At 40.0% G+C, this 19,333-nt stretch overlaps 1 protein-coding gene across 8 annotated transcripts in view; it reads left to right on the top strand.

Moving 5' to 3' along the window:
- The window catches only part of ST3GAL3 (ST3 beta-galactoside alpha-2,3-sialyltransferase 3), a 192,496-nt gene that overhangs the window by 80,721 nt on the left and 92,442 nt on the right, over positions 1–19,333 (top strand). For all 8 annotated transcript variants that reach the window (XM_019291537.3, XM_039555684.1, XM_019291540.2 and 5 more), the window contains one exon: positions 1,263–1,355. In XM_019291537.3, coding sequence (XP_019147082.1) covers positions 1,263–1,355 — 93 coding nt within the window. The remainder of the gene's footprint in view (positions 1–1,262; positions 1,356–19,333) is intronic.

Raw genomic sequence — 19,333 nt, 5'->3', positions numbered from 1 at the left:
AAAATTGTTTGTCCCTCTATTGTTCATGTCGTCGGAAGTGGCTACTGGCCTCTTGAGAGGTGATGCGTGACCAGTATGAGAAGAATAGTTACTGTCAGTTCAGCGTGGAGTTACTGTCCTTCCTATATGTAATTTTCAAGCTCTCTGAATCCACATTTGTTGCAGTTAGCAGTAGTTTGCTGGTTAAGTGATATTGGTGATGCCTGGGAAAGAACATGGTTGTGATAATAACAGGCTCTTCAGAACTGATTTTGTGGAGCTGCTCTGTGGATGTGCACTGTCACCTTCATTTGACTCCTACTGTTAAACTGGAGGAAAAACCTTTCATTACCTGCCTGTTGCTGATAATGATGTAGCAAGAACAGCGTTATCGATGGAGTCTTTGCAGCTTCCACTGAATGTTGAGCATGGAACTGTAAATGCTTTTTATGTTGTTCTTTGAAGGAATATTAACAATTCTCATATTGTGGCTGACACTAAGATATCTAATGTTACTTTGAAAGCACAAGTGAATTAGCCTTTGTAATGCTTTCATGAAATGGATAAATGTAAAACTGTTGCAGGTGGTGAACAGGGAAACAAAATGTTTTTTTCAGATCACTCAGTAGACCTATGGTAAATGTATGTGCTAGACTGAAATATCTTTAATTAAGTTGCTGATCTTGTTTCTGTACAGAAACTGAATGAAAAAAACACCTTGCATATTCTAAATTTGGCCCAAGAGTCACTAGTCAAGCTGAATTCAGACATACCTCAACAAAGTAGCAGCAATGTCATCTCTTCCAAATACTGAAAGCACTTATCCCTTGATGATACCCTGCCAGAACTTCTTGGAGCTTTGTTTCAAATTCCTGAAACTATCTTTAAGTAATCTTCGAAATAATACTTTTCTATAATTTTAACTTTGATCATAACTTAGAAAAGTAGCTAAAGCAAAGTGCTGTTTATGTCTTTTTTGCTTTTGAAAGGTTGAAGTCTAAATGATATATTGATATTTTTCTTGATAGCTATGAGATTTTCCTTGCTAGCTATGAAAATCTTTCAGCAAAACTAGTGGTTTAGTGGTATTTCAGATCTCTTCACCTCTCTCCTTTGTTTGTTGTTCTGCGATGCCATAGTGCAACAAATAAATAATGGTCTGTGTTTGCTATTACTCCCTGCAGCTGTTTTCTGCAAAGTGATAAGGAGAAAAATTACTTGGATGATTGCAAAAACTAGTTCATAGCCAGAAAAGTCCTGATTCTGTACTCATTTTTCCACAGGCCTCCAGAACTGGCATCAAAGTATGCCAATTTCTCTGAGGGAGTGTGCAAGCCAGGCTATGCATCAGCGCTCATGACTGTCATCTTCCCAAAGTAAGTAATCACTGTGGGAGTTTTTTCCCACTTCCCCATATGACTTCTCATCCTTCAAGGTAGGTGATGGGCAGAGTTTGTCTTGAAAAGTGTCATTACTCTGTCACTTGATTGGTTCAAAGAGAGACCGGTGTTGAAATTCTGGACTATTTGAGTGGTCAGTGGCAGTGGCTTAGTTGACTTCAGTCTGACTAGGACTTTGCTCAAAGAGTAGAGGCTTCTGGATGTTGAGTAATAAAACAAATTATGTTGTCTGTGCATGATACAAATGTGTGGTTGAGCTCACTGCTAATACCAGATGATGCAATGCTTTGGAAGCTTTGGTCATGGTTATCTGGAGTAGATGGTAAAGTGTGATGTTTTGTTGTTGGTTGGTTTTGGGTTTTTTTGTTCTTGGGTGAACAGGGTATAGCATCCCTCAGGTGCCTGGAGTTTGTAGAATTGCTGGGAGACAGTTCAGAAGGTACATTGGCAGGAACATTAATCTGTTGAGGCTCAAGGATTTCAGTTTGGTTCATCGAGTGGAAAATTTGACCATTGTATAAGCTTCTTGTACACGTGGAAGAGATGCTGTGGTGCAATGATCTCTTTGGCAAAAGAGGTTGAGGACTGTTTAACAGAACTGGCACTTTCCCAAAAGAGATATTTTATTTCTTTTGAGGAGGGAATTTCCATGACCTGTGCATCTAAAGGTTAGGTTGAGTGATCACAGCCTTCAAGCCAAGCCTCAGACTGGTGGTATCCTTCTGTCTTTGTTTTTGTTGACAAGCATGGTGTCTGCAAGCTTTTTTAAAATAAAAAAATAAATCTGACATTGCCTTGTTACCAGTAGATACTACAGACAAGCCTTAAAAACAAAGCAAAACACTAAAGTTCTCCATCACCAGTGTAAACCGAACAATTATCAGTATTATCTTCTGTGAGAATTTTGGAACTCTGGTTAGAATATAAATACTAGAACTGAAAGTGAGTGCTTTTAAATCTGTGTTTGTGTACATGTGAAATGTAAATAGTATAGAGTAGGATGAACTCATTATTACAAAACTATTAATCTTATTTTAATTTTAAAAATACTTTGGCTTTGAGAAGGAGGTTTTCAGCCTCCTAGAATCTGAAGTGATATTTATTCTCTCCCTCAACAGCTGCTTACAGATCTCTGTTCAGTCACCTTCTCCCAGTAGTTCACAGCATTGAACTAATTCCATGCAAAGGGGTACAAACGTGTCTCTAGCCGAAGCAAGGGGTTGTTGTCTTGGTCATACACTGAAAAATCATATTCACAGTTTTAAAGACAGCATCTCACCAGGTAATGTTCAGGTGCTCATCTAACATGGACCCTAAAATTTAACTAATGTTGACATTTTTTCCCGTGGTGTCTTGGGTTTCTTTATGAGTTGAGTTCTGTGTTGGACATTTCATTATTTTACTGAGTACTGCTGCAAGGATGGCTGACCAGTAGTTCTGAAAAAAATTCCATGCTGCACTTAAAATTCTTTTTCTTCTGCAACTTTCCTTGTAGTCAGAGAACTATGCAAAGTTAATATTACCAAGCCAGGTATTCAATATATTTAGAACTCTTAAAGCCAAATTCTCTTGCTTGTTCATTTAAAGATTTGAGCTGCATGGCTTGTTTTATTCTAGCTTTTGTTTTCAGTTGATTGTGTCATTAGGAAACCATCATCTCTACAGCTGACATTTTTTAGGCTTGGTCTTTGCTGTAAAATGTGTGTTTTTGTTGCGTGTTTTTAATATTTGGATAAAGTTGGTTTGGCTGTTTTCAAGCATGAATAAAATGAATAAATGTTTTCCCATTTTAAGGTTCCTGACTTCTTAGTGCAATTTTAAATGTAAATAGGCAAAATATAGTGGAAATAGTTGAAATAGAATAAATATTTCTCAGAGGTTGTAGCTCTTCTTCATAAGTGTTTTTTTACTGGTAAAAATGAGAGTTCAGACTTTACCAAGCATGAGCAAGCACTGGATGGATTAAAGAGCAATGCCCTGAGAAATCCAAAAATGTGGTTGATGGTAAAGAACGACTAAATGTATGTTTGTTTGTTTGTTTGTATGAGGTCCTCAGTCAATCAGTTGTCATTCTAGCAATGTTTGATCCCTTCATCAATAGTCCTATCTGGAAAAAATCCCAGGTTGTAGAGTACTAAATAAAAGGTCAGTTACTTCTAGAGAACAATCTGGATTCCCTGATTTAAATGGCCAAAGTCCAACAAAATATATGCTAATATATCCAACATGAAATAAAACATCTGGGAGGAACAAATGCAGATTATACCTTCAAGATAGAAAAAAACCTGTTTTGGAAACAGAGAAACCTTCACATTATCTTAACAAAATACCATTTCTGAAGTGCTATTTCAAGTTGATATGTGCCCAAATAAGTTGAGAATTTTGTGTGAAACACCAACTTAAATTAAAATACAAAACCTTACAATCCAACATTTCTAGAATACTGTGTGCAGTTTCAATGGTAAAGTGTGAGAAGGGAGGGGCAATAAGAGATGGAAGAAAAGCCACAAAAATGAACAACGACTTGCTTAAACAGTAAAGTAAACAAGACTCCTAGAAATAAGTCATCTTTCTGAAGCAGAAGTTGTATCCAAATGAGGAGAATAGGAAAGAGCATTAACTTTGGCAAGCTAAATATAAACCATAATGAGGTAGAGCAAAAAAAATGTTGAGGAACAACTTTGTAAAGACATTAAAAAAAATAATAAAGCTTTTTGTCTGTCAAAGGCAGAAAGCCTGTCAGATATCCCGATGAGCTGATAGATAGTCATAATATCACATGTGAGCTAAGGGAAGGTAAAGCTGTAGCAGAGAAGTTATTTGCATTGGTATTCACTGCAGAACAGTTCCCCTGTGGACCCTTCATTTCCAGGGGACAGGCTGGGGGAAAGTGACAGAAGCTTGACGTTTTGGAGTGAATTCCTAGCACAAAGGAAAAGTTCTCACTTTGTGAGGAACTCGGTGTTGAAGTTGCCGAGTTACACACGGTTGCGTATAATCATTGCTTAAATTGGCCTTAGAATGGAAGAATGAAGAGCAGCAAACGTGCTGGGCTTTTCAAGAAGGGTCTAGGGGGTTGTTTGGGAAAGTGGAAGCTAAGAGCAAGCCTGCTTTCTGTATCAGGCTCTTCTTAGAACCTAAAAATAAAGAATAGAATTAGTGCTTGTACACAGATAGAGAGGAGACAAGTTGTCTTCTGCAGCAGGAACTTCTGCCCTATAAATCTGCTTGTGTTGTTTGAATGACTGGATTAGCATTTGATAAAGGTCATTTAACTAATACAATATGTGTGGATTTCTTAGATAAACCATAATACATACACACACACACACATACACACAAAAACCCCAAGCAAACCGACCCCAGCCCAAAAAATGAAAAACAACCAGACATTTGCTGTTTCAAAGATTTTTGGAAAATTAAACTGGGTGTAATCCTTAGTGATTAGGTAGTGACTAGGTAAATAGCAGAAACTGTATGGAAAAACTAAGAAGATTGGACAGTACAGGGATGTTACTCCTGGAGTCCTCTGGAACAAAGTGTGCTGGGATCTCTGCTGTTCCAGGTGCTCATAAACTACCTGGAATGGAGGATGAATAATAAAGCACTGACATATTTTTCCAGGTGGTAAGACCAAAAGCTGACTGTGAGGAATGTCAGAGGGATCTCACAGTGGTAAGTGGTGGGGCAAGAAAACAGCTGGCCAAATTCAGTTCTGATAGATACAACATAGTGTTTGTGGAGAAGACTGATCTGACAGTTTGTGGTGTGTGGTGGACTTAGTTGTGCCTTAGTTATACTCTGTGAAGTAGAGCAAGCAGAGGGTATTCACAAGCCTGTATAACATACTGAATGACATGGTTTGATAAGATTTGGAGATATTAAATGCAAATATTGTGCTCCAGGTTCAAAATAAATAAAGGTAACTGCTATTTCATGCTATTCCCAGTTACATTTTTTTGAGAATGGGCTCCATAGTGGGCAAAAGATTAAAAAAATAAAATATACTCTTAAGTATTCAGGCATGGAGCTCTCTAAGTTACATCCTAAATGGATGTTGAGGGAAGCATATACCTTGACTCTGTTTCTTAGGCTTTTAACTGGAGTCAAGTATTGGGCAAAATGGATGCCTGGTCTAATATGTTAGTGCCCATGCCTTTCTTTTCTGGTTTTTTTTTCATGATTATGCCTTAAAAGCAGAGTGACATCCCTTCAGAAAAACATGCTGAATCTGAGTCATGACAGTGGCTCCCCCACCAAGAGAAATGGGTGCATGATCTCAGTCCTGCATCTCAGTGTAAGGTCTGGCCAGCTGGGCTGCGTCTGCTGCTCACTGTAAATGAAGGAGTTATCTAATTTTTCACTTTCCAGGACAGTACAATTCTGCCTCTTGCAAATCTCCCAACAGCAGATAATCACTCAAAGTGCCTGAAGTAAGGTTACTGGTTTCAGAATGCTACAAAAAAAATGGCAAGTATGTTTGGTAAAATGGCATCAGTAGGTCAGTGAATTAGACTACTATGTTCAGTGAATTATACTGTTTTAGTTGGTCTGAGGTCACCTACAAGTCTGGAGTTAATGCTTTGACCTTTTTGTAGAAGGCACTAACTTGTATTTGCAGTGGTAACCCTGCAGTCTCCTGCATGTCTGGCCTTGCTGTGGAAACGATGCTGCCTGTGTACAGCTCTTTCTATGCCCTATTCTTTATCAAATGAGAAAAGAGACCTCTGCCCACAGTTTGTGGCTGATGTGCCAGCCTGAGACAGTTCAGCTACTCAGTACTCAGCTACAATTTTCCAACCACAAGCTCTTGTAATTTGGCAGCTAATAATAAAAATTAGAGGAGGCGGTAAATAGGGAATGTCTGCAGCCTGCAGACTTGTGTATCTGTGTTTGGTAGGGGAACATGGCAAAGATTTATTTAAAGAGTATCTGAATGTATTTCAAAATAAGGGAGAAAGGGGAAGTTCAATATACAACAAATCTGTTGGTGTTGTGACCAAAAGAGTGAATTTATCATTTGTGTTTTAGATACGTAAGACTATTTTTGCACCAAGGATATGACTGTAAGCATCTTCTAGTCAATTGGTGCTAAGAAATAGCCTTATATGAATTACAAACCTCTTTAACTCAATTCATAAACAAAATCAGTTTGGTTTGTTTGATTATCCTGGTGTGAACTTTCTATTGATTAGCAATTGGTATTTTCTTCACAGTCATTTTTTTTTCCCCTCTTATTTTTCAATACTCTAGCCTGCTCTTCACTCAGAGGATATGGTCTCCTGTCATGTAAAGTCTTCTGGGTTTATAATTTCATGCTGAATTGCTTCTTTGTACATAAAGTTCAAAATCTTTAAAGCTTTCATATCAGCAGAGAGTGCGTGACACAGATTTATGCCAGCCATAGAAATTTCATTGGCTTTCTCTAAAGTAATTTTTTTGTGGGTCTTTTTTTCTGATGTTTAGTTCTCCCTTGATTTTGTAGGTCATAGACTCCTGTGCCTTTCTCCATTTCCACAGGCTGGGGGAGCATAGATGGGACAGCACCAGATGGCCTTTCTTAGAGTGTAGACTCCTGTCTCCTTCGCATCAGAGCTTGGCAAAAATTTCTTTGCTATTGCTGTCTTACAGATATGGTTTTGCAGCTTTTATACTTTAGGGAAAAAAACCCACTCTTATATGCAAATAGGCAATAGGGACTTTGGGTGGAACTGGAGCTTCAGCAAGGGCTTTAGTAGGAGTCAGGATTATTTAAAAATGTGGTCCCCTGATCCTAAATATTTCCACATTCATTTCCATATCTCCTTTCAGGAAGCTGTGCTTCTTATAACAACCACACAATAGCACCTGTCCATCCCACACATTTCTGCTTTGTTGTTTAGATATTCAGAAAAAAAACATTCTAAAAAGAGAATTTTTAACCCTTTCTTAGAACTGACTTTATGCGTGTCTGTCTCTGTGTCTCATGAATTACTGCCATGCCCAGCATGGGCTTGTACTGAAGTGACAGGGCATGAGCTCAGTGCTTAGGGGCTGTCAGTGCAGGTGACGGCTGCTTCTTCTGTGATTAACTATTTAAAGAGAGCAGAGGAAGGAGAAGGATGGCAGCTTCATGTGGTTCCTGAGAGCTCATGAATAAATAGGCTGGATAATTAATGTGCCACTACATTGCTACAGGATTGCTACAGGGATTAAAAACTGTTGCCTGACTGGTGTGGCGCATCCGCTGCATAGCTTGGGATCTCTTCAGGTGCAGTGGGTAGTATATCTTAATTTTTTAAGAGATATAATATATATGTATATATATATATCTCTCTAATATATATACATATTCAGCATATATAATATATATATATGCTGAATCAGTTATTGACAGTAGGGTTTTTTTGTCTTCTAAATGTAAGTATAATGTACATCTCATTTTGAAGCACACTGAGGTGGTTAATTTTGGTAATTTGAGCTGTGAAAGCAGCTTGTGTTCAACGAAGAGTGGACACATCTCAAGACTTCCACTGAAGTCAGGGTGCCTGTGTCCCAGACACTGCTGTGAGAAAGTCTTCTGCTTTCCTTCGAAATGAGATTGCTACTGCTCTGGGAGTGGGGAGTACTCAAATCCCTGTCCCTTCTGTAAGTCTCTTGTTCTGTGCCTGTGCATTCATTCAGGAATAGTTTGTGATGGGGACAGAGGTTGTTTCAGAGCTCACAGTTACATTTGGAGTTCCAGTAACTGCTGTAATCACAGCTCTGAAAGGAACTTTGTGGGTGCCAGTGCCCAAAAGGGTGTTTGAGGAAGCTGGACCTGGAATCTTCATCACACCTCTCACCTGTCCCCACATCAAAGACTAAGGAAATATCGTTGTTGCATTTTTGAGGTTTGAATTTAAAGGGACAAGTTGAAGCAGGTGTATTTTCTTCTAAGCAGTGCTGAACATCATCAGTTTCCCTCATTTTCTTGGTTAACTCTGGCTAAAAGAGTTCAAGACTCACAGGATGGGAAAGGAGGAATAAAAGAGAAGTTGTTGGCACCCTGATCAGTTAAGCTGTCAGGGTTTTCCATTTCTCCAAGCCTCCAGGCTGTTAAATGCCTGGCCTGTGCCAGGGGCATTGAAGCATGCTGCTGCTCACCCTTACCTCCTGTCACCTCCTTAGTCTGTGTTTTGTAAATCCCAGGCTAAACAAACATGCAAGCCAAAACACGCACCCTCTCAAATCGCTCCTGGTGTCTGGGTAGCACCTCCCCATGCAGATCTCTCTGGCTTTTCCAGTAACACATCTTCCCATGCACTCAGCTGCTGTCCCACTGTCACTGCTGGCAAGAGGAGTATTTTGCGCTTCTCTACCTTTCTTTTCTTGTGAGTTTTATGAAGTGGTGCCTTTTTTCTCCCTTATATTTTGGTTCCAGAAAATCTTTCTCAGCTTTTTCACCTCTGCAGTTAGTATGCTAGGTATTATATACAATTTGAAGGCACTTACTAAGAGGATGATTTTAAAAAAATATCTATTAATGTAGATTTTGAGTGACAGAATTGGGTCAGAGTATACAACAGGTCTAATTCCTATGTTTGTTTTATTGTCTTGGACTCACTTGAGAGATTTAAATCTCTCATACTTCGGCCTAAAGGTGACAAGTATGTTATCTCACAAAATGTTTTTGCTGTGGCTGTCTCTCATGAGTATACAGCACAGTCTGTTAGGAGACATTTGCTTTCAATGTTCAAACTTGGATTGTAGTCTGAGCTCTTTTTGCTATTTATAACTGGGCCAATTGGATTGCCCTTCACAACACCCTGACTGCCTCAGTCCCTTACACCTGCTTTGTCTGTAGGAGCAAGCTGGGATTAAGAAGCAACATTTGATAATTCATGTCCAGAGTGTTGCAAACCTCTGGTACTGAAGTGGTGGTAACCAAAGCTTTGTTTAAAGTTTGGTCATACAGCTTAATTTCTCTGTGGCAGATTCCCTGCATTCATTTTTTATTGCAGAGAACAGTGCTTGGGAATGTAATTCCATAGAGGAGCAGATGAAACTGGACACAGAACTTCACTGCTAGCTCTGAAATTCATGCACTGATTGACCAGCTGGAGCTTGTACTTCAAAACAAAATTCAGTGGCAGCAGCTTATTGCTGCACTTCTGATGGTGTGCATGCTGCTGCAGTCAGGTTGAAGTAGATATGGCACAGTGTAACAGTAGATGTAAAAAGAAAAAGAAAAGGCTCTGTTTCTGTGTCTGCATCCCCACTGTTCGCATAAGGAGTTCGTGCTGCCCTTTGTGCTGCTCCATTACCTGAGTGAGCAGAGCTGCCTGTGCACAGTGCAATGAACTGGGGAAGCAAAATAATCCTTATAGCTGAACATGAGTTTTTCCTCCCCCATCCATCTACTCATTTTGTGCAAGATTATTTTTAATCCAGACCAGTTCACTGATTCAGTTTGTGAAATTACCATATCATTATACAAACCCTGCCAGGAGCGCAGCTCGAGAATTGAAGAGCTAAGGTGATGGCACTGCAAAAACTTGATCAGCCAGCCTGGGCACCAGGATAGGGACGTGGGGAGCTGATGGTCAGGAGGTAGAGATTAGACATATGGTTTCACCTTCAGTTCATGTAGGTTGTTCTCTTTATCCCAAATTGACTTTTTAACCTTTAAACAAATGTGTAAATTAATACATGCAATTCCCATGTGCTGATCATGACAGTAGATTCTGTATCAGAGCCATTTTTGGTGCTAAAATCTCTCATGTTTGACCTCTCTCAAGAGTTTAAAATGAAGTATGTGAATCCGTGTGATGTGCAGGCTTTGTGACTGAAAAATATGTCTTCAGTGTCTTTTTCATGACTCTGGAATGAAGTGAGACTATAAAATGAAAGCTGGAACATGGACACAGGGACTTTACTGAGCATGTGCCTTTCTGGCTTTGAAAAAGATGCAGAGCATATGTGTTCTTGCTCTAATATGAGTACACTGCATCATGTGTTAGAGTGGGAACAGGACAGGTTTGTTTGTTTTGAGGGTGGTTTTTTTGTTTGCTTCTTGTTGTTGTTTTCCAGAATACCAAAATTATTTCTAAATTATTATTTCTAAATTTCTACAAAAAGAAGGACAGCTTTGCAAATGTACAAATAAATAACCGTGTTTGCGTGAGCATGTAGGATCGTAATAGAAGCAATAAACTTAATTCATGCCACCAAATGAGCATATTTTATTGTGCATGTGTGTTTGGGCTCTGTTGCTGTGGCCCATCTGCTCTTAAAGCTATACCAGTAAGAATGTTTGACTTCCAGGAAAATCTTGCCAGAAAGATTGCTTGAAGAGCTAAATCCATTTGAATGAAGGAAAATACCAGTGAGCATGGAATGCAAGAAATGAAAAATATCAGTGAGCTTGAAGGTTAAGCTGTAATATCACTGTGGTTTTGATATACAAGTCTTACCTTCTTTTCTCTTCCTCACATTCCCATAAGAAAATGTTTTTATCTCTTTTGATTAAAACTCTGACTTTGGCTTTGTGAAGGTTCTTATTTATTGGTCCAGGCCACCATCTCCCCAGAGCCCCAAGTAGTTCCTTGGTACTTTTGAGACTCTGTATGTCACCAGTGATTTCCTCTTGCCATAGAAAAGTGTGTAGCTTCCCTCAAAGTTTTCTGAATTGCCTTCAAGGGTGGATAATTGTTCCTTCTGAACTCCCTACTGGTGGCTTTCATCACATTTCCTATCTTTGGGTAGATTTCAAGTCAAATTATTTTCCTCTTCTGTCTTTCTCTCTCCTCTATTACTGCTTGCTCTGTTCTATTATTGAAACATTTCAGGAGTGTCAGTGCATGCAAATGTTGTCACTGAGCCAGTGTACGTTAGCTAAGAGTATGGATGAAAAGGCAGCCTGATTATTTATGCAAGATTATTAGACCAAATTAGAAACAGTCTGGGGAACCCTCCAACTCTACATTAGGCAAATTAAGGTAAAAACTGAAAAGATTATAAATTCTCTTTGTAGCAATTTGAGAAGTCGCTTGAGAACATTGTTCAGATAATGTTGTAGAAATTCTGACTCCACTGCAGCGAGAACAGCAAAAGCTCCTTTGGCAACTATTTTCTTGGTACCCTTACTACAATTCTGAGCTAAGTATGCAGCAAAATAAAAGCCATATATGAATTGCTAAGTACTATCAAAGCAATGCTGTAATTGTTGCAGTAGTGCCAGGGATCACAGTAGCTTGGTGAAGTTCCTGTAGTTTCCCAAGTTCACCCAACCCAAACCACACGTAATGCTGGAAACCAGGGCAACAGCATTGCCACACACTGCGGTGCAATGGGATAGCAGATTTCGCTAGTATTACTCACTGTGGGTTTTTATTCTGCTTCTGTCTTGCTAAATTCCGGAGATTTATGCCTTCAGTAAAAGTTGTTTCCTTTTTGTGTAATCTGCCCTACATTTAAGAATGATCACATCCTTTCTCTCCTGAAGCACTTTGATTTACTTGCACAGGAACTTCCTGTATGCGAGTCAGGGCTGCAGCTTACTCCAGTGTCCAGCTTGAAAATCAGAAAAACTCTGTCTGACTTTCTTGAGAAGTGTTTAATTGTGATTTTTCTGAAAATCATTGCATCTGCCATGCTAATTTGCTCTTCCTTCAAGCTTAAATAACTGATGTAAACTACAGGATTATATAAGTTTCAAGTAACATGTCTTGTACAGTTCTTGGAAAAGAGAAAAGAAGGTTTGATGTTTATATGGCTTCCCTTTTCTAAACCGGTATTTGCATCACACCAATTTTAGCATGTTTCTGATCTGTTTATCAGCTGTGCCAGCCTAGGTTCATGTTTACACTGCTGATATCAGTATGATAAAGAGATTGCTTAGCAATTACTTAGTTTATCTTGGAATGAAACAGATCAAAATATGTGTGACATTCTGTAAGATCTTGGAACACCTGAAACCAGAATATGTAATTATGCCAGTGCACAAAACCACAATGATTTTACTCCTAGATGAAAAGGTCTGTGCATCTGATTTACTTTGGGCCTGCCTCTGTTAGCAGTCTCTGCTTTAATGGAAGGTGATGCTCCATTAGCCACCATAAGTGTTTGTTTCTGGGCTTGGATCTTGTTTCCTTTTTTTTTTTGTTACAGATAGTTTACACTGAGAGTGAAAACTGGCCCATAGTTGAGCTATTCTAAACACAAACAGTTCCCTTGAACGCTTCAGGAAAAGTGAAATATTTTTAAGTCACCCAAAAATGACAAGCAAGGGAAAGCTGTTTGTGACACAGGGTTTCCCTGTCCCTGAAGCCATCCCTGGGCTCCGTGATGTGCTATCCTGGGCTGGCACGAGCAAGTCCATAGGATGCCAGCTGTTGTGGTGGGAGAGTCTTGCCTCCAGTTTGGATAGAAAACACCAACTTGGAATGGTCTCAGGGATGTTCAAAGCCCCACACCAGCTGCTTCACCAGGCAGTGAATTGGGAATGAGTAGCACAGCATACATCTGTTCTGGGAGTTTTGTTTATGTTTTAAGAATTTGTTTGTGAATCATGAGTGTAACCTCATGGGTGGATACAATATACAGCTCCAGGCAGTCTTAATGTAACCTGTGGCAAAATAAGCAACTCCTTAGAGCCAGTGGTGGCCAGCTTTTTTTGCTTTTGATTTGTTTCTTGAGTGGTGTCTGTGGAGTTTAGGCATTTGCAGAAGAAGATGCTGGTCCCAAGGCTCTGGTTAAACAGGCCAACTCTCAGTCTGTTGTCGCTGACTTATTCCTGCTGTTCTTGGAACATCTGAGAAAGGATGTCTGGAATTTGAAAGAAGCAAAATGTGCTTACAGGTTCTGGTTTAAGGAAATAAAACTAAAATAAGAAAACCATAAAATTTCTCTTTTTTTCCCCCTTATTGGGGATTTTTGTCAGCACATGTACCAGGCATTTCTTCTCCTTAAGACAGATCTGATCTCCTGGGTAATAATAACTACTTATGGAACAACAGGATACCGAACAATTTATAAACACTAGGCTTGTTTACTTCTGCTCTGTGACTGCTCATTTCACATAGGGGTTTCCTCATCTGTCAAGGGTGAAGAAACTTGTCTGAGTAGACACATCTGTAAAGAAGTAGTTGGTCTTGCTCTGCCATAGTAGCCTGGTGGAAGATCTGTCCTGCACAGCCAAAGATTCCACCTGTGCTCAGTAAGAAAGGTCTTTTAGCACAAAAGTAGTTGTTGGGTATTTTCTAAAAGGAAAAGAGGAAATGTTCTGCTTCATTTTTCCAGGTCTGACACCTGCTGCTAATGGAGGGTGTGGGTTTGAAATGCTGATCTCTGTCTCTTCTCTGGGAAGCAGATTTTTCATTCTTCAGTACTGCATTACTAGGATTTGCAGTAGCTGGAGGACTCCTAAACCATGTCCAGACAGGAAATTAAAGAAAACAGGGCTAATAGCTTGGGTGGGTTTTTTCTCTTTATATTAATAGGGCTTGATTTCCAGTGTTTTCCTATCTCTTGTGGGTTGTTGGACAGAAAGCACAGAGGAGAAACAGCACTTCATTCTGCATAATTAACTGCCAGACACTGCACCCTCTCTGAGGAGATGGGAACAATGATGGTTCCAGGCCATCCAGGAGAAAGAGGAGAGAAATCCTGTGAAATAAGTCATGTCTGGAGTGCTCTAAAATACAGAATAATTCATGTAAAAATTTAGAGCTGTGTGAGATCTGCAGTGCTGACTGATGTGGACTCTGCCTCCATCTGAACATTGGCTGTGTGATGATGAACTGCTGAGATGTTGTGACAGATGTCAGTCAGAGAGATGTTTTTGACAGATTTTTTGTAATGATTAACATCACTGGAAGCAGTTGTTTGTGTTTCTGCATGTTTGTTTTAATTCATCTCCTCTTTGTTTCCCTTTCACAGCAGTGCCCAGTTTACCATAATGAGATTCAGGAAGCTGGAATCAGTCTCAATTAGTGAGGTTACTGTAAATATTTTCACTGACAGAACTGTCTTTATTCAGTTAAGATCTCAAAATACTTGAATGTTGTCTTACGTTAAACAGAAGATCCAGTAATTCAAATAAAGTGATACCAGGAGGGCAGTTTATTCTGAGATAATCCTGTCTTTAGCTATTCTAAAGAAATCATGTTCCCTGAAGATGCAGGAACCCCAATAAGAGGCAGAGGAGAGGTGCATGAGGGAAGAGGAAAAGGTTCCAACAGACAGCTCTAACTGTATTTAACAAGTTGCCTGGCCTGTTTAGAAATGCACAGGCACTGTTGTCTGCAGCTGGTAAACTGTAATAATTTGAGTTGTCTGTTTCTGGAGAACTTGGAGCAGCCATCAGTGACAAGCCCCTCTTCCCTGGTGGGGAGAGGAACCCTAAGTATCCCAGACATCTGGCTGAGGAAGAGCCCTCAACAGCTTGTTCACAGTGACCACTGCAGCTAAGAAGTAAAACATTAAGTGGGAAAATCAGTGTTAAACGCTTCAGGCATTTCTAGATTTGTGGGAGTCTTTCGCTTCTAGAAGTTATTTTTTAGTGTGGCACTGACTTTCAGCTGCTACTGAGGTGTTTCTTTTAATACCCAAGACCTGGCATGTCAGCTAGACTAGAGAGTCAGACACACAGCAGGAGAGGTTTCCAAGCTTGCTCCAGTTTGCAAGTGTTGAGAGGGTTTGTCTGCTACATTTTATTTTGGGTTTAGGTTGGGGGTTTTTTTGTGGATTACAGTGCACCCTCTTCATGTCAGACCACTAAACGAAATTTTAAAAACCAACCTGATTTCTCCAGCAAATCACAGTTGAAATTCTTGATCAGTAGCTTGGAAATAACTACAAAACAAAGCATAAAATTAGCCTAATGTAAAATCCTGAATATACCTGGCATCAATCTCTTCATTTCATCTGCTGCTAGAAGATTTTGGAGACATGTCTTGACTGTGGAAGCCAAGTGTCAATTCTTCAATACTCTGACTTCATAATGCTGTGTTTCATAGCAGCCCTAGGAAAGAAGATGCTTGTTCTCTGTCTTGTCTCCCAGAGTTTGTTCTGTGCCATAGTCCTGGGCTGTTTTCTCTCACATGCAATGCAATCACTTCCTTCCTTCTCCCATTTTTGTCCTCAGAGCTCTTCTTTTGGCTCCATCTGCTTTCCGTGTGGATGGAGATTGTGTCACACAGATTGTGTCCCTCCTTTATCTCTCGGGCTACATCTCTGTTTACTTTTTTGTATAAATAAGATGGTAACCTTTGTTGTTCTCAGCATTTTTAATTCTTCTACAGCAGTTTGTAAATCTGTGTCAGGAAGCATGGTCAGTGTGCATACATCCCAGCCACAGTGCTCCCCAGCTGAGCTCAGCTGTCTGTAGGCTTCCCAAAGCATGGTAAAGGTATTGATGGGAACCTAAGACAGATCTCTCTTCTCTGTTTTTTGGGGGGAATTTTGGATGAAATGGGAAGACTCAGAGGCAGCAGAGAAGAATAAGAGAGCATGTGCTGGTGGACCAGAGGGTTCTGGCTCTCTGGGGCCTTTTAAGGGAGCGCAAGCAGTACTTGGGTGGTTCGTAGTCAGCCACTGCAAAGCTTTGTCTCCTAGGCCCTGGAAATTCTCTCAGTTCCCACTAACAGGTATAAACTGGTGGGTTTCCAGTAAGCATTGCTCAGGAAAAGACCCTACAGTTCACATCACCCCTGGAGCATGACAGCCACCTTCACTCTGCTGCAATGAAGTGAGCTAATTTGTTTCCCAGCAGACTAATTGCTCATGGCTTATTATAGAGACTATTTGGTGCCCTGTTCTGAAGACTGCTCGTTCCGGACAGTGTGTTTTAGAATATGTTTGTATGTGCTGGCAAAATTTTCAGGTTGTGCTGGTTTTTTTTGGTTTTTTTTAAAGGTCACCTTGGGTTTAGGAGAGTTTAAAGAACTGCAACAGCTAAATAGATACAAGAAATTCAAACAAATCCTGAAGGTGGTTGGATTGTGGAATTCTTTTCAGCTTTTCAGTCTGAACTTCCTTAAATTTGCCAAATTACTGAACTGACTCATTTACATCTGTATTCTAAGGCCTTCCTGGCTTTATTTCCTAAAACTGCCGTAGAACTTTCCAGGTTTTCTTCAATTACAGTGTTTCATTATAATTATCCTTGCAGTATTGCCTTACTTTCTTCACACTGTGTCGTGTCATTCTGACCTAAAACTGTTTCTCAACTACAGAGCTAAAATAACTACTACCATTGTGCAGTTCCCTTTCCCTGTGAGATTTGTGTTGCCTTTGCCTTATCTGTCCAAATGAATGACAGATGTTTTTGCATGGGCTGGTCCACGGTTTTATGCTGCACAGCACAATAGGACCTCAGCTTTCATCCTCAGCTCTGCAGTGATTAACATGGTGAGTAACATTCTAGAGGCTACTGGGTTGTTCTGCTGGTAAAAGATTGTTCTGCCCTTTCTGTGCTGAGTCTTTCTGCCTGCTTTTGCAGTTTTGCACACTGTGCTCTTTGGGTAGACCTGGGGGTTATGAGCCACTCCCTTATCTATCCTTTTCCTTCCGTGGTAAAATCTTTTTATCCTCTAGACCACCATGTCTCCTGGTATGCTGTGATACTACAGTGTGATACTACAAGTATGAAAACACTTGTCAGCTCATTCTGCTGAGCCACTGTTCATGATTTCTGTAACTGTCTGCCTCTGAACCTGTAGGAACTGTTTGGCAGCTGGATGATAATGATCGTACTTTAACATTTGATGTGATGCCATGTTTTTTGTATTTGGAATGTACATTGGAAACAGCAGAAATGAGTTTGGCTGGAACTTCAGTGCAATCTTGCAGGCAGTAAATAACAAAGACTTTAACAGGAAAAGAGAATCCAAACACTTTGTGTTCTGGGTTAGCTTGTATGAATCAGCAAGTCTGTGTTGCTAAATCACAAGATCAGATTGCTAAATGTAACCCAAATAGTATAGCCATGTAGAGACATAACCATGGGATTCTGCTCCAAAACTGGTCTACAAAAAACCAGCAAGCTGCCTCCTCTTCACATAGCTGAACCCTGAGCTGGGACTTTCTCTTTTTAGTATTATTACAGTAATATGCTGCTTTCTCCTCTTGTTTACACTTGTGTCACTCCTTTTAGTCTCTTGTAAAACTGCTATTAAGTTCATCCTTCTCATTTGTCATACTTTCAGTGACAAGATCTGCCTCCTTTCACTAACTCCCTCTTTTCCACTCTATTAAATTCAGGCTTATTGGCCTCTGCAGGACTGTGTGGACAGTTACTGCCAACCACTTAACTGTTAACAGAGTTAACTGTAAAACCTTTTTGTCTTTCCAAGGAGATCTGGGAACATTCTGACAGCTCACGCAAGCTGTTTGCAAGCCGATAGTGGATTAATTGCAAAGATAAATTATTAGATGATACTTTCCTGTAAAATGTTCAGAATTATTTAATCCTTGTATCCAGGTACCTGAGACTAGGGAGAAAAACAAGATGAGGCAGAAGAGAGCTCATCTGACTGAAAGAAAAAGAAACTAGATTTGAATTGCATATTCTTTGTCTGCCAGATGTTGCCACAAAGTACCCTATGAGTTTGAACCTGGTAAGTTTGAACAGTGTATTATGTAATACATACACTAAGCATGAAATGGTGGGCACAAACCTGCCTTTGAAAGGAGGAGAAGCTCATCTGTGGCTCTTGTGCCAGAGCTCATAAGCCTCATGGGTAGCTTTATTCTCTCTGACATGGCTCTCCTGCTTTGGGGACCAGGCTCCTACCTTGGTGTGGCTGTGCATGGCAGGTTGTCTCACAGCACAACTCTGTGTTACATAATGTGGATGTGCTGTGAGGTCTCTGACTATGAGGTAGGTTGGAGTATCCATTGGTTTTTATGTTGCATTTCTCAGTTGTGTTCATTAATCAGAGGGAGGTGGAGTCTAATGTACTGTGAGCATCCTGAAGGACAAGTCTGGGCATTGCAGAGGAGTAAAACCACGTTTTATTAATGAGTAACAGAAGTGCACAACAGTGATGGAAACCTTGTAAAGCAACCATGGTACTAATAGAATAGAGGCTATAAAAGTTGCAGTTCAGTCTCATGGGAAATTTGTAAATGTTGAATCCTTTGCTGCCTTTGCTATTTCTTCTTACAGTTTTCATTTCCAGATGCTCTGAATTACATTGATGAGGAGGGAAGAGAAGCCCTTACCTTTCTTGCTTTTCAATTTGCAGACAACTGACAAAACCTCTTGACCAGAGGGAAAGTGAAGAGATTTTGTTCTTGCTTGTGTCAGTTCAGTGTAGCGTTCTACTCCTTGAACTAAGCAGAAAAGACTAATAATGGGAGTTCTTGTAAGGTCTTGTAATTTAGCGCGTGGTATGTCAATGTTTTCTGCAGTGCTTGTACCATCTGAGTTTAAGTGATACAACTCTGAATTTACTGTCTTGGTTTGCCTTGGTGAGAAGGTAATAAAAAAGAAAAAAGCCCAGTAGTTATGTCTATGCTTTGGTATCTGGAAGAGTGAAGGGGAAGCTAGAATAATTCAATCACAAGTGTAAGAGCTCTGCCTGCTGGGACCTGTGCCATGGAAAAGTATAGATTTCATTTTTTCCTGAAGCGCACATCTCCTGCAAGTGCTGTAAATTGTACTTACAGGAGGAAGGAAGCCAGCTGAGGTACCAGAGCAATAGTCAGAGTGTGTGTCACACTCCTGCAAGCACTAGGAATTATGTAGGAAAATATGCATTAGCACAGCTCTGTGGAAGCAGTCAGTGTATTTCATAGCAGACATTTAATAGTCCATTAGTACTTTTGGTGACATTTCCACACCAAGGTGCTTATTAAAAGCACATCCATTGTCGATTATGCTTCAAAAAGGAGGCATTTGTGGGCATGGATCCCCCACTGCAGTGTAATATTAATGTTAGTTTTTAAAATTTATTTTAAAAGAAAGACAAGAATGTGCCCAATGAAGG

The sequence above is a fragment of the Corvus cornix genome, chromosome 8 (assembly GCF_000738735.6).
Source record: "Corvus cornix cornix isolate S_Up_H32 chromosome 8, ASM73873v5, whole genome shotgun sequence".
Taxonomy (NCBI): Eukaryota; Metazoa; Chordata; class Aves; order Passeriformes; family Corvidae; genus Corvus; species Corvus cornix.
The sequence above is the reverse complement of the archived record's forward strand: the minus strand, read 5'-3'. Positions and strand labels throughout refer to the sequence as shown.